Genomic DNA, 13,105 nt, shown 5'->3' on the forward strand with positions numbered 1-13,105 from the left:
GCCGCCGCAGCTCCGCCCCTTCTGCAGCCAGGCCGGCCGGGGGCCGCCGCAGCTCCGCCCCTTCTGCAGCCAGGCCGGCCGGGGGCCGCCGCAGCCCCGCACCTTCTGCAGCCAAGGCCGAGCCTTCGCACCGGGGCAGCGATGGGCTCCCGGGCTGGCAGACGCCGTGGGGAGATACTGCCCTAGAGTTGGGCTCAGCATGCCGGTGTCGGCCAAGGTTACGGCCCTGCCGCGCTCGCCTCGGTTTGAATCGCACGATGTGATCCATAAAATACTCTGCCCGATCCTGCAGGAGGCCGCTCGAGTGCCGGGGGCTGTGAGTGCTCAGGCCTGGGGAGAGTTTGGATGAACAAGAGGATTTTGGAAACTCTCCCACCCTTCTCCCCCTCCCCCCCGGTAAAAAGTTGCAATATCAGAATTGCATCATCTACTGCACGTTAGCCAACCCCTTGTTAATCGCTGACGCGCGCGCTGCATTTTGAACAAAGGTGATCCCGTACAGAGGTGAAATCACAGAAGCAGCAAATATGTTTATGAGAACTGACAACCTGCTATGCACAGCACAGCTACAGTGAAAACTTGCTTAATCATGCAGTTTATTAATACCTCAATAATCTTCTGGCCTACTCTGAAATGTCATGGTAACAGGATATATGGAAATACTAAGAATATACTTAAATACAAGAAATTATCACAGTTGAGAAAAGTATCTTCTTTCTAAAGCAGCCACCTCAGGTACCTTAAGAAGAATCTGGAATTTACTATACTATTCAACATGACATTTAGAAAATATTATTGCAAAAGGGCACATTACACAAGAATATGGGAAATATTTTGTGAACTTCCTGGAGTTAAATGTAATTACTCTGTAAACATATGTGCAACACTCCAAATGTTTAAGCTTCTCTAATTATATTAGTTTGGAATGTGAACACAAGCCAAACTGAAAGGTTAAACATTTGCTAGTCATACTTATTGATTAATTTTCTCAGTCTGTTGTTTTGGTTTTTTTTTCATTAGAAAGTTTCATCATGCTTATTCTCCAGGCTACAATTTTTTCCCTCCATTGGAGGTGACTCTCCCTGTAGTCATTAGAGGTGGTTTCTTATCTCATTCTGAAGAGTCTTATTCTCATTTCATCATCCTTAAAATGTGGATAGCCTATAACTAGTATTCCAGTAGTGCAAATGTCATATAAAGGGGTGTAATACTGTCCCTCATTTGATATTCCCTGCTTACAAAATTAAGCCTTAAATTTGTAGTTTTGGGTATACCACCACTTCTCACAGTTTATGTACAGATACTTTGGGATGGATGCAGCACAAATCAGACTGATGGAGGTGCATATCAATGTGATGTGGCACAAGCAAGACAGTGCATACAACACCAGATGGTATAATGCACCTGTGATTCCCACCTAATAAATCGATGCCTAGTTATCTTAGCTCTGCAGAAGCTCCTGCTTCCATTCTCTGAAGCCGAACTGACGCAACAATTGGGCCTCACAGAATTTTTGTAGACTAAAATAGATGGATATTGCTTTAGGTCCCATCTCAGCAAGGTACAAAACCGCCTACTTAACATTAAGCACAGAAGTAGTCCCATTAATTTCACATCCTTAAAAGAGTGAAAGGATAGCAATGCTCTCCCTGAATTAGTCAACAAGATCATACTAAAATCTTTTGCAATGATGATCTTCTGCAAGACACATTCCTCCAAGAAATAAAGCAATTCAGAGATGTATTTATTTGATATCCATAAAACTCTCATAATTATTCCCCTCTCCCCAGGCTCTGCCCTATTTCTTCTATTTACTTGAGCATGGGAGAATTCAGTATCTCCAAAAAAACTAGATCACGTTACCTAACAGTGTAGACTTGAGATTAATGCATGTTGCTGAAGAACCGAACCCCAGTCATACAGTGTTATCAGCAGGACAAGCATAGAAAGAACTTAGGATCCTTAATCCTGAATTTCTTATTTTGAATATATCTAAAAATTTCCCTTGCATGATACACATACCTCATTCTATTTACAGTGTTCCAAATCATAGGGCTTTGGAACCTACACCTTAGAGGGATTTTTGTACTGAAGAGCAAGCTGTAATACATATAAATAGAAATTTTAGCTTCTCGCACTTCTTGCTGTAAACTTTCACAAGCACCAGACTGACTTTTACACAAATGAAGACGTTTTGCTTATATTAGTGCTGTAACTGGGAACTGGACGAAATGATTGTCTAAATTAACCTAAGCTGACCTAACCTTTAAACTAATTGCACAAAGAAATTACTGTAGTATTACTGTATATAAAAGCATTTGCCTCAAGAATTATGTCCAATGGAAAAAAAAAACTTTTAATAGTATAAGTACTTGAAACTCACATGATAATCTAAGTTTTACATTGTCGTTTCATGACTTTTACTATAAATAAAAATATTTTTATTTTGAAATTTTGAATATTTTGAAATAAATATAAGATACTCTACAAAAATTCCAAAATGAAAAATCAGAATTGAAACAGTGGTATCAAAATTCACCTTTTTTCTCCAGGATCATTTCTTCTTTGAGTTGTAATAGGCAGGTATAGATTCCAAAGATAATCTGAAAAACTAATGCAGCACAATTTCTGATGATACGTGTCCTTACACCACAAACTGTAAGATTTTTCCACATCTTCTACCTGTCTATCCCTGTTCCTTCTAATGTCCTGGTATTCCCCTATGGTGCAATAATCCCAGTTTATTCCCATAGCTCCTATGCCCTCTTGGCAATACTCCCGGCTGACACCAGACAGCCAAGCAAGAAACAGTCCCCGAGAGCTGCGGGTAGGCTGGAGCTCTGAGCAGGCTAATTCGCCAGCTGGCTGACAGCAAACAGAACTGATAGGGGCTGAGTTCTCCCGACTTTTTCCCAGCAGGAGCATTAATAGGATCTCTTTCTGCTATCTGCCCACTGCTTGTACCTATATTCATATCAGTGTAATGTCTCTGAAATCTTCAGCATTCTTAAATTTACTGGAAGAGCTTCAAAATTTATTAGGCTATGAGGAGTGTGAAGATTTGACAGACAGCATGAATACATGCTAACAGTAGTTTTTTCCTTTAAAAAAATGATAGCTTCTTTGTTCTTATCTACTTCACATTTCTGAAAATTTACATTATAAAGCAATAAAAATTTTCCATTGAAACAGATCATATGCTTGCAGTACATGTACCTGTTTTCATCTGAAGTACATTGTTATTGTTTTGCATCCACTGTTACCTTGAGGAAGTAATATCATCATTACTTTAAAGTGGAAGCAATTTAATATAAATACACAGAAAAGACAATTATAACAATTATTATTTTTATAAATGCATAGGAATTTTAAGCCGTTTTGCATTTTGACTGGTTTAACTCAATTTTGTATTTGATGTGTTAGGTGCTTTTGAGTTGTAAATCCTTAACTAGCTCTCACTAATCCCATTCTGATAGATTTATTTTTACACCTACTAGTTGGCAATTACTAGTACTATTCTTTTTTTAACAGTCTTTCAATTCAAGATCATAGTTTTATCACCTTGAAGTTCTCCTAATATAAATGCTTTGATTTTGGCTATGTAAAAAGTACAGACTTTATTTATATGAAATTAGCCTATCCCAGAGGTGTGTGATCTGAGGGCAGACATAAATAACACTATCTTTTCTGAAGTTATTAAAATAAGCTCAAGTCATTTTTTCTAGCTGCCAATGTGAATATTCTGAAGATACACTTCTTTCTTGGGGGTTGCAGTAGAAGCTGCAAACCCACAATAAATTCTGTAGAGGTTAATCCCAGCACCGATCTGAAGCTGTYTGCAAATCTGAGTTGTAAAATAAGACAACTTCATTGTGCCTTCAGAGTGGGATATTCTGAATATTAAAAACACTATTCTAAACCAAAACCATCCTCTGTTAAGTTTCCATGCCATACAAACATCTAGCCTTGTTATCTTTCACCTGCCTCTCTCAATTCACTTCTCCTGAATAAGATGTGCATGTGCTTTCTTCTCTTCTTTCTTCTGCCCCCTTCCTGGCACTCCCTAGAGTTCTCAAACCTTTGCTCAACCTTCTGCAGCTACTTTATGAGATAAAGCACTCAATCTGTCATCACACTTTCCTTTTTTCATACCCTTTCTATTTGCTACATCCCTATCGTGTTTTTACAGGTTGTTTGATGCAATGGTGTTCTTGGGGAACTATTCCTCTCCACTCTCAACTGCTATGTCTACGGATGAAAGAGAAATTAAGAAATTTGCCAATTAGCTTTTCAAATTCTGTCTCTACTGTGTGAAAATCAGGAAGAGCCCTCCTGTCTTAACAAACACATCGCCTCCCTCCCAATCCAATAAAACACTTAAGCACAAGTGCTTAACTTTAAAGATGCAAATAGATGCTTTGAATTGATCAAAGCTGTGTTTCTATACATCAGTTAATATGAGCTGTTCTGTAAGAAATATGCAAGATGGGTGTGTTGTGAAGGACTTATAATTTTGGAATACATGTGATGAAACAATGCACATTTTGCAGTCTTCCCAGGTGAGAGACTGTATGAAGGCATGGTCCATCCCTTGTGCACAAGATGAACTGCATAAAGTACATGCTCATTAGATTATTTCCCTCAATAATATTTTCTCCCCCCTAACTGTGATTCCTACCATCCTGGCATGCAACATCAACTCCTCATGACTGGGACGTTTATGTAAAGCAATTCAAAGAACATCATAATGCAACTGAACTGCATTTTAAAGTTCATTTGTTTTAATATCACATATTTCTACTTACTGTAAAGTAGCAGTGGAAATTTTAAAAGTTGTTTTTTAATGTAAACTTTGTATTAAATATCTTCATACAAAAGAATCTCTGGTTTTGCACATCCAGCTCGATTAAAATGCTGCCAGTTGGTTATGTAGGCTCAGCACACAGAACACGCCAAGAATTGCTGGCAGCACACTCCTGACTAAATGAGCGTGAGACCTTTCAGAAATTTCTGAAGCTGTGTGTGGGATTCTTCCGTGGTAATTGTAAACTGCATTTTAGGAATAACTGCTAATAGACCTCACAAAAATGACTGGACTTAAAAATTCCATCTCCTATTCAGAAGTGAAAGAGAGCTCCATAAAACAGGGGAAAAGGAAATAGGTATATAAAAAAAGCAATTTCAAACTTATTGTTCAAATTTGAAACTGGAGCTAGAAGAGGGTGGTACAGAGAGAGTTCTTGCCTGTCATGCCTACTCAGAGATGGTTTTCACACCAGAGGCATACCACAAAATTTACACTGATTCAGAGGAACTTCTGAAGGACAAGCAATATCCATGGGAAATTAAAGAAATGGAATTAGTAGAGCTGATCAGCACTATTAACACTCAGAAGAGGATTCAGTTGTAGGGAACTGAAAGAGAATTTCTCATTCAAACTTAACTTAGTTTTGCTGCACATAATGTCCTATTACTTAGAGTACAATTTTTTTTGTTAATCTGCATGCTGCCAAATCAGCCTTTTTATGGGAACTGCTAGTGACAGAGAGAAATATGTTTCTTTAGTATAATTTAACTGAATGAAAGAGCTGAATGGGATGAGTTTCAGGTTCATTTATCTTTGGTATGTTTTTGTAAGCTTTCTCATTTTTAATCTCAGAAAAGAAAAAGAAGTTGGGCTTGTAACCAAGAGGAATGAATTTTCTCCTGAAACCAAGAACATAGCTGCCAAAGAAGAGAAGCGCATGGAAAATAATGGAGTTACTGGCCTGACCTATGGAAGTAAATGCTTTTCTGAGTTAAACTCAGCCATATTTGTTGTCCACGTTCTAACACAGAAACACTTTGAAGGAGCTGTAAAATCACCTTTTTATGTCCCTCTCATCAGACAGGGCATTTTCCTCTCTGTAGTTCAAATGAGTTTTACCTGGCTGCAAGCTAAAAAATGATATGCTAAAGGTCTGGCGTAGTTCTGCAGTTTGACCTTAAAGAAAGTCCACAGTCTGGGATCCTCAAGCCTGTTTTCAAATGTACTATGTAGACAAATTCCAGTTAAAGGTTGGGAGGCATGGGAGTTCTGCCTTCACTTCTTAGTAACTGCTTAATATTGTGTCTACTAGGGAAGAAGACCTGAACATCTCTCTGTGGCAGCTAAATACATGCTCTGAGGCAGAGTCTGCTCCCTTCTCTGGCTGACAGGGAGTCACTCTCATGCTATTACTATAGGATGCTACTAATGAAATTGTCTTTCTGTATTTTGAGGAACCGTACTTCCCCAAATGGATGTGTCCTACCACAAAGAGGGTGTTTGGCTGTGTAGTATAGCTAATTGGCTTTTCAGCATAAAAATTGAGCTTTCTCTGCCTCTGGCTCCCAGCAGCTGGGATGGTCTCTGTTGAACAGGAGGGAAGGGAACACCGGTGCCAGAATGTTCCTTGCAAGTTGAAAGTGGCAGTTGCCCGGGCTGTTGGAGAGCGAGAGAACAGCACAACCGCAGCGCTCGGGCGGGAAGAAGGCAGGCGACAGGGAAACGAGCATGAGGAGAAACAGGCTGGGACGCGGAGACACCGAGTAAAGATTAAGACAAGGACACAGTGACAATATTAAAGGAGAAAGAACAGGAAAGAAACAGGTAAATGCCTTGATTTGTATCTCTTACAGACTGTCAAACTCTGCTGCCATTTTCTGAGCACCTTTCTGAGCACTCAGCAATTCTGAAACCTGGGTGTTATATTCTTATATGCCTGTATAAAAGCTTGCACATTATATTCTGAAAATTTCTCATTTAACTGATTTAACATTAATCTAAAAACATTTTTATTTGACGTTTCTTATACAAAAGAGATATGTGCAACTGCTAATTTTGATGATACCAAAGAGTGAGAAAAAACACTGTGATTAAAGCTGGAAGCAAGAATAAGAAGAAACCATTAATACTTCATTTCTCTAGTCTCATCCAGGGATAAATCCAAAGCAGGGCCAGGACTGGATTTGCACAGGTTGCGGGGTAGGCTCCTAGCCTCAAAATCATGTTCTTTTAAAGAACGTGAGGCAAAAATGATTACAACATTATTCTTATCTAGTTAATTATAACCACAAAGTACTGCTTTAACAAGTTGGGATTATCTATGTGCTAGGGGACATTTCCTTTTCTTTCATAGGAAGCTGGAAGTAATGCACAATCTAGAGACTGCTATCGATAGACAACTTGCTTTGGCTCGTCATGGCAGCAGCACAGCGTAAGCTGGCCCTGGGGTGGCCCCACATGTTCTGTTAGCCTGTCCTTATTTGATTAAAGCCTTCTAGTTCATGATCTAACCATGTTTTCAAATTCAGGTTATATATAACAAAAACAATGTTTTTGTTGCTATTCTTTGTATATATTCAATTTTATTAAGTTAATTAATTCAGCACAGTATCACAAGTGTTGCATCTATATTTACTCAATGTTAGTCTGGTATTTAAAAGAAATTTGCTCTGTGATAGACTACTAGTATAGTATTTGCTTCATCTGAAACCTTATTTCAGTGTAAAATCTCATTCAGCTGTGGTTCTTATTGCTCCCTAAGCATCACTTGCCATACTTTTTTTTCAGATAATACTACTCCACTCCACATTTATTGTTCAGACTTCTTTTTCCCTGAATCAGTTGGTTGCAGCGTACTGCAGGTGTACTGCTGAACACCTACAACTTCCAAGCTGTTTAGCTACCCTTGCAGGTAATTAAGATATGTTCAGCACTTCCCGGTATTTGGCCTTGGGCATTTATTTCCCCTTTCTCTTTGGCTCATGTTGTATTTTTGCTCTTTCTTTTTCTGTATTTGCTTCTCCTGATTTTACAGTATAAGGTATTTCTATACTATCTGTTCACATGGGAACTCTGAATAGCCTACCTGGACTGAATTTAGTCACTCTTCTATGGTTTTCACAGTTGCATAGCATACTAACTGCACTCTGCAGGTCAATCAACTCAAGAATGTTTCCTTTCGAACCTGCTGGATAATGACTCCCTACATGAAGCATGACTTACTCTTGCTTTTAGTTATTCAGCCAACTTTTATCTATATTATTCAATTTTGCCCAGAGGCAAAAACCTTCCAAAATAAAGTTGGATAGAAGCAGTTTACCTGTTTCTGAATTAGCCAAATAATCTCTTTCACACTAGTCATTCTTTGTTGTTATCATCTGCACACAGCCAACTGGCAGAATGTGTGCCATATAAACATGCAGCTCTTCAATTTGTATCGTAATCAAAACCAGTAATGAACGGAATCATTAGCCAAAATGTTATTCATAATTCCATGTTTAAAAAAATATGCTGCAAAATATTACAAATATTGTTCCAGCTGCATTGATTTAAAGCCACCGAGTAATCACAAATGTGTATTCCCTGAGGATGTTTCAGGAAATTATATACTAGAACCTACTTCCYCTCTAATATGGTTTTCTAAATTCAGGTGAGGTAGCCACTGACCTCATTGTCTGAAACCCTGAAATCTCCATAGCAGAAACAGACCCTGTGTACCTGGCAACCACGTTAGTATTTTATGCAGATTTCTCTAATGTATATAAATTAAGTTTTAAAACCTTGTTTTTCATAGAAATGATTGTATTAGTTAAGCACAACAGAATCTATGCTTTACATTTTTATCCAGTTGGCCTTTTGGTAGAATATTATGATACTGAATATACAGAACATGGCAGATGTAGCTACATTATTTTTACCTATTGCCTCTTTATTAAGCTAATTTCAATATGTACACACTTTTCTTCAGTACCTATTATAACACATAAAAAATGTTCAGTGTTCAAAAATTCCTGGGAGTCATGCCAAAAACTGTTTTAGATAAGGACATGTAGAAAAGAAAAAAACTACCATTATATATTATAATGTATACATTAAATAACTGATTTTTTTGTGCTTTACATGCATGTAATTGACCTAGGCATTGTGATATGCATTAATTTAAGTTGCACTATAGAGCTTCATGATGAAACATGAAGGATACAACATGCTCACCAAAACTGAGCTGACCAAAACCACACGCAAAACTGTGTGAGGGACTTCCATTTAGTTAGCTTCTTCTCTGATAGCATTCAAGACTGCAAGACTGCAGTCTTTAAGACTGCATGTCACCCCAACTATAACTGTCTATAGTTCAATCACCTATTTGGGGATTAATTCTTCAGGATGTCAAGAAAAATACAATCCTGAAACAGTGGCAAAGTGGGCTACAAATTAATGGAAGCAAAAGCAAGCTTAATTTCTCATACATTTTTGCATAAAGCTTGAAATTTTAATCCACTTCCTTTGTTCTCCCCACATTTCTTTTCTTTTATGCCCTCATTTACCAGAGATACAAATGCAGTCGTCTCTATCAATGTATCTAGCCATCTTTGGAAAACATTAATGCTGATATAATAAAAAGCAGTAATGTAGGTTCCTTTTAACATAAGCTATTCTCTCCTAAATTATGGAAATATGGAATGGGAGAAGAAAGAAGCTGGTTCTTTCAATGTTCATTTATATGCTATTTAGGAAGGGGGAGATCAAGTTTTGCATTAACAGAGAATGCAAATTTTGCATTAGAGAAAGCCCATTAATTTCAATTCTGGCAGGCAAGCATCAATGAAAGCAACATTTTTGTCCTTATCCATTAATTAAATCTAGAGAATATTAAATTGCTATACACTTGTACATTTTGTAGTAATCTGCAAGTGTAGCTCACAGAGGCAGCCCAGCAAGCAGAACAGGCTCACGGAGTGCTTTGCTTGCTCCGTAGCTACATGCAAGCTAATTGGCCCGCTAGTACGCTGATGGCCAAGAGTCTGCGGCTAAAGGACATGTATAATAATGGACTTCTGCTTATCTTTCTTTTAATGTAGACACTCATTTACATCTCCTTTTACTACCCAATTGCTGGGTTTTTTGGTTTTGTTTTTTACAAAATGCGTGCAAAAGTTATCCTTGAATTTTTTCAATCAATAGGTTTGAAATTTCAGAGCTGTCACATAGAGGCTGATGGACAGCCATCCATCAGCATGCTCAGGATTCGCCCTCTGGCCTCATCTGCCTCACTAGCAATACTTACAAAGTGCTTACTTGTGATATGTCAGCACACAGCGAATACTGGAAGGTGTCAGGACTTACATAAACGCATACACAAAAGAACTCTTATGGGCCTTTAGCTTAATGTTCCAAAAGCTCACAAAAGTCAAGAAAAATGCATTATTTATAAGGGCAAGCTCTATAAAAATGATTCTACTGCTATTTTTAACTTTTCTTATAATTTACCCACTTCAAAAAAAAAGATTTTTTTACTTCTTTAACACAAGCATAATGCGAATAAAATTAACCTTTCATATTTACTCACAATACCTATAATACATTAATAAAGGTTGAGCCTACACAATGTAGTTCAATTTAGTTTTACTATCAACCAAAATGTCCAACACCAGGTGGCGCATGTATTATTTACAAGATGAGTATTTCATGATCTTTCTTTCTGATTTAATCCTATACTAGTTTTTAAATCTTTTTTTTAAATCATCATCAATTGTTGTTGAAAAGTATCTTGACATATTTTGAAAGAATAATTATTTTTAATTCACAATGGCTCCATAAAAAAAGAAAAAGAAGAGAAGAAATAGCAAACTCGCTTTTCAGGGAAGATTAGGATATAGGAAATTAACCAACATAAAACATAACTGACATAAAACAGCAGCTGAATTACAAAAGCACCATTTAAAAATGAATGCAAACTTAGGAATTTGGATTCTTTTCAGCCTCTTTTTTTTTTGTTAAATCAGCTGAATATTTTAAATAAGTAGCTGTAGTAGGCTCATGATTATTATCTCAGCCTCCACAATTTCGAGTTAATTATAAAAAATCAAATAATAGAATCTTAAAATGGGAACAAAAATGTGGCCAGAAATAAAAGCTAATAAAACCAGATTCCCTGATGAACACTGATATAGAAACAAATCAGGTTTCCCCTCTTTCTTTTAAGATACGCTATATTCAACATAGGGTAAAACATTGTATTCAGATATCCTTTTGAAAGTCTCAGTCCTGGTTCACCAGAAAACAGCTCACATTTATTTATTGCATATTCAATATTCAGCCTATTGTGTCAAGTGCTTTGTTCTGATTTGCTTATGGCATCTCACCTGTTTCATGAAAAATGTAAGTGGTTTCACACACGCTGGGTTTCTAGGTTTCAGGTACACTTTATCACTTTAAAGAGGAAATAAAAAGGTAGCAGGTAGAGTTTAATATCAGAGATCATGTTTCTAATGTCTACAGGAACTATGCTAGTTCTTCATACTTTTCTTGTGAACGCTGTTTAGTGAAAATAATCTAAGATAGATTTCTTGAATATTTGAAAATTGGACATATATTTGAAAACTATAAACAGTACAAACCAAATTAAACAACATAAATAGAGGACAAAATAAACATTATGGCCATTAATAACATGACTTTTTCCATGCTCTCATCATTTACTTTTTCTACAAAGAATGAATGTTAATTTTGCATCAAAAATAGTAACTCCAGTACAGTATGTGGCATGAAACACAGAGTCACAGAATAATTGAAATCAGAAGGGGCCTCTGGAGATCATCCAGTTCAAAACCCCTGCTCAAAGCAGGATCAACTAAAGCAGCTTGCTCTGGGCTGTGTCCAGTTGCGTTTTGAATATGCCCAGAGATGGAGACTCCACAACCTCTGCACAACCTGTTCCAGTGTTTAACCACTCTCACAGTAAAAAATTTACATTTAAATGGAATTTCCTGTATTTCTTTTTGTGCCCATTGCTTCTTGTCCTTTTAATAGATACCACTGAGAAGAGTCTGGCTCCATCTTCTTTACACCCTCCCATCAGGTACTTATCCACATTGACAAGACCCCCCCCGAGCCTTCTCTTCTCAAGGCTGAACAGTTCCAGCTATCTCAGCCTCTCCTCACATGTCAGATGCTCCAAGCCCTTAACCATCTTTGTGGGCTTTTGCTGGACTTGCTCCAGTATGTCCATGTCTCTCTTGCACTGGAGAGCCCAGTACTGGACACAACACTCCAGATGCAGTCTCACCAGTGCTGAGCGCAGGGAAAAACCATTTCCCTCAACCTGCAGGCAATGTTCTTTCTAATGCAGCCCAGTCTTTCTAACATGGTCCTAATGCAACCTCACCATGGTATGAAATCAAGGTGAGGAGCATTAAAGTCTCTGGCGTACTGTACGCTCCCCCTTCTCCCAATAAGCAGCTATTCTTCCTTACCAACATCGTGAACAAGAGATCCCCACAGAAAAAACAGATCGAGAGTTACGACAGGTTGGGAGGCTGGAATCTGGAAAGAGCTTGGAAACATGAATTCCATCTGCCCCCAATTGGTTTTTAACTCAAAATCCTCCAGCATCCACCCTTTCACAGAAAATATTTTCACAGAAAATATGCAGCAAAGACAAGGAAGCTAGTTGTGGCATATCACATGATCATTTATTTTTACTTGTGATGTTGCATTTTAAATTCATGTTAAGACATGCTACAAGTTTAGCATTAGAGAAGATGTAGTAGGATAACAGAACTGTCAAGATGCTGGCAAATTAATTGAGCATACAAGACTAGGTGACAGGCCTGCAGGAGGTTTCGATAGAAAGCAGAGAAAGACAAGTAGTTCCTTTATACAACACTGAATGCTGACTTGTAAGCTCAGACATACTGAAAACTTAAGACCCAACAGGCAGATTAAATGCCAAATGGTCAGCCAAAATTGGCTTTTCCATGGCGAGAATTCCAAGAGTAGAAAGCATAAGCAGGAAAAAAAGTGTAGAAGAGACATGATGCTTTTCTTCAGTGATGATTAAGCATAAAATTTAGCATCCCTTCATTACGTTCTAAATTACTGAAAGACCAAGTACAAGGCCAGCAGCCCTGGAACTGGGCAGCATAAATATGTTAACTTTGATTAGCACACTTTTCTGGTCTTGTACTATAATCACCTTCCCCAAACTCAAAATCTACTCCTAGAATTTTACCAGTGGTTTCAATATAGTCCTACAAATCTATTTCAAGGAGTAAGAATAATGTGATTTGAACATGAACA

The 13,105-nt window shown here is 37.7% G+C and overlaps 1 protein-coding gene across 1 annotated transcript in view; it reads left to right on the forward strand.

Annotated features, from left to right (window-relative positions):
* The first annotated feature begins 5,263 nt into the window (after positions 1-5,263).
* ABCC12 (ATP binding cassette subfamily C member 12) overlaps positions 5,264-13,105 on the forward strand; it is a 49,497-nt gene continuing 41,655 nt past the window's right edge. The window contains exons 1-3 of the mRNA XM_026059673.1: positions 5,264-5,406; positions 5,660-5,781; positions 6,377-6,570. Of these exons, the coding sequence (XP_025915458.1) occupies positions 5,264-5,406; positions 5,660-5,781; positions 6,377-6,570 (459 nt within the window). The remainder of the gene's footprint in view (positions 5,407-5,659; positions 5,782-6,376; positions 6,571-13,105) is intronic.

Source organism: Apteryx rowi, unplaced genomic scaffold, assembly GCF_003343035.1.
Source record: "Apteryx rowi isolate R43461 unplaced genomic scaffold, aptRow1 scaffold_1, whole genome shotgun sequence".
Taxonomy (NCBI): domain Eukaryota; kingdom Metazoa; phylum Chordata; class Aves; order Apterygiformes; family Apterygidae; genus Apteryx; species Apteryx rowi.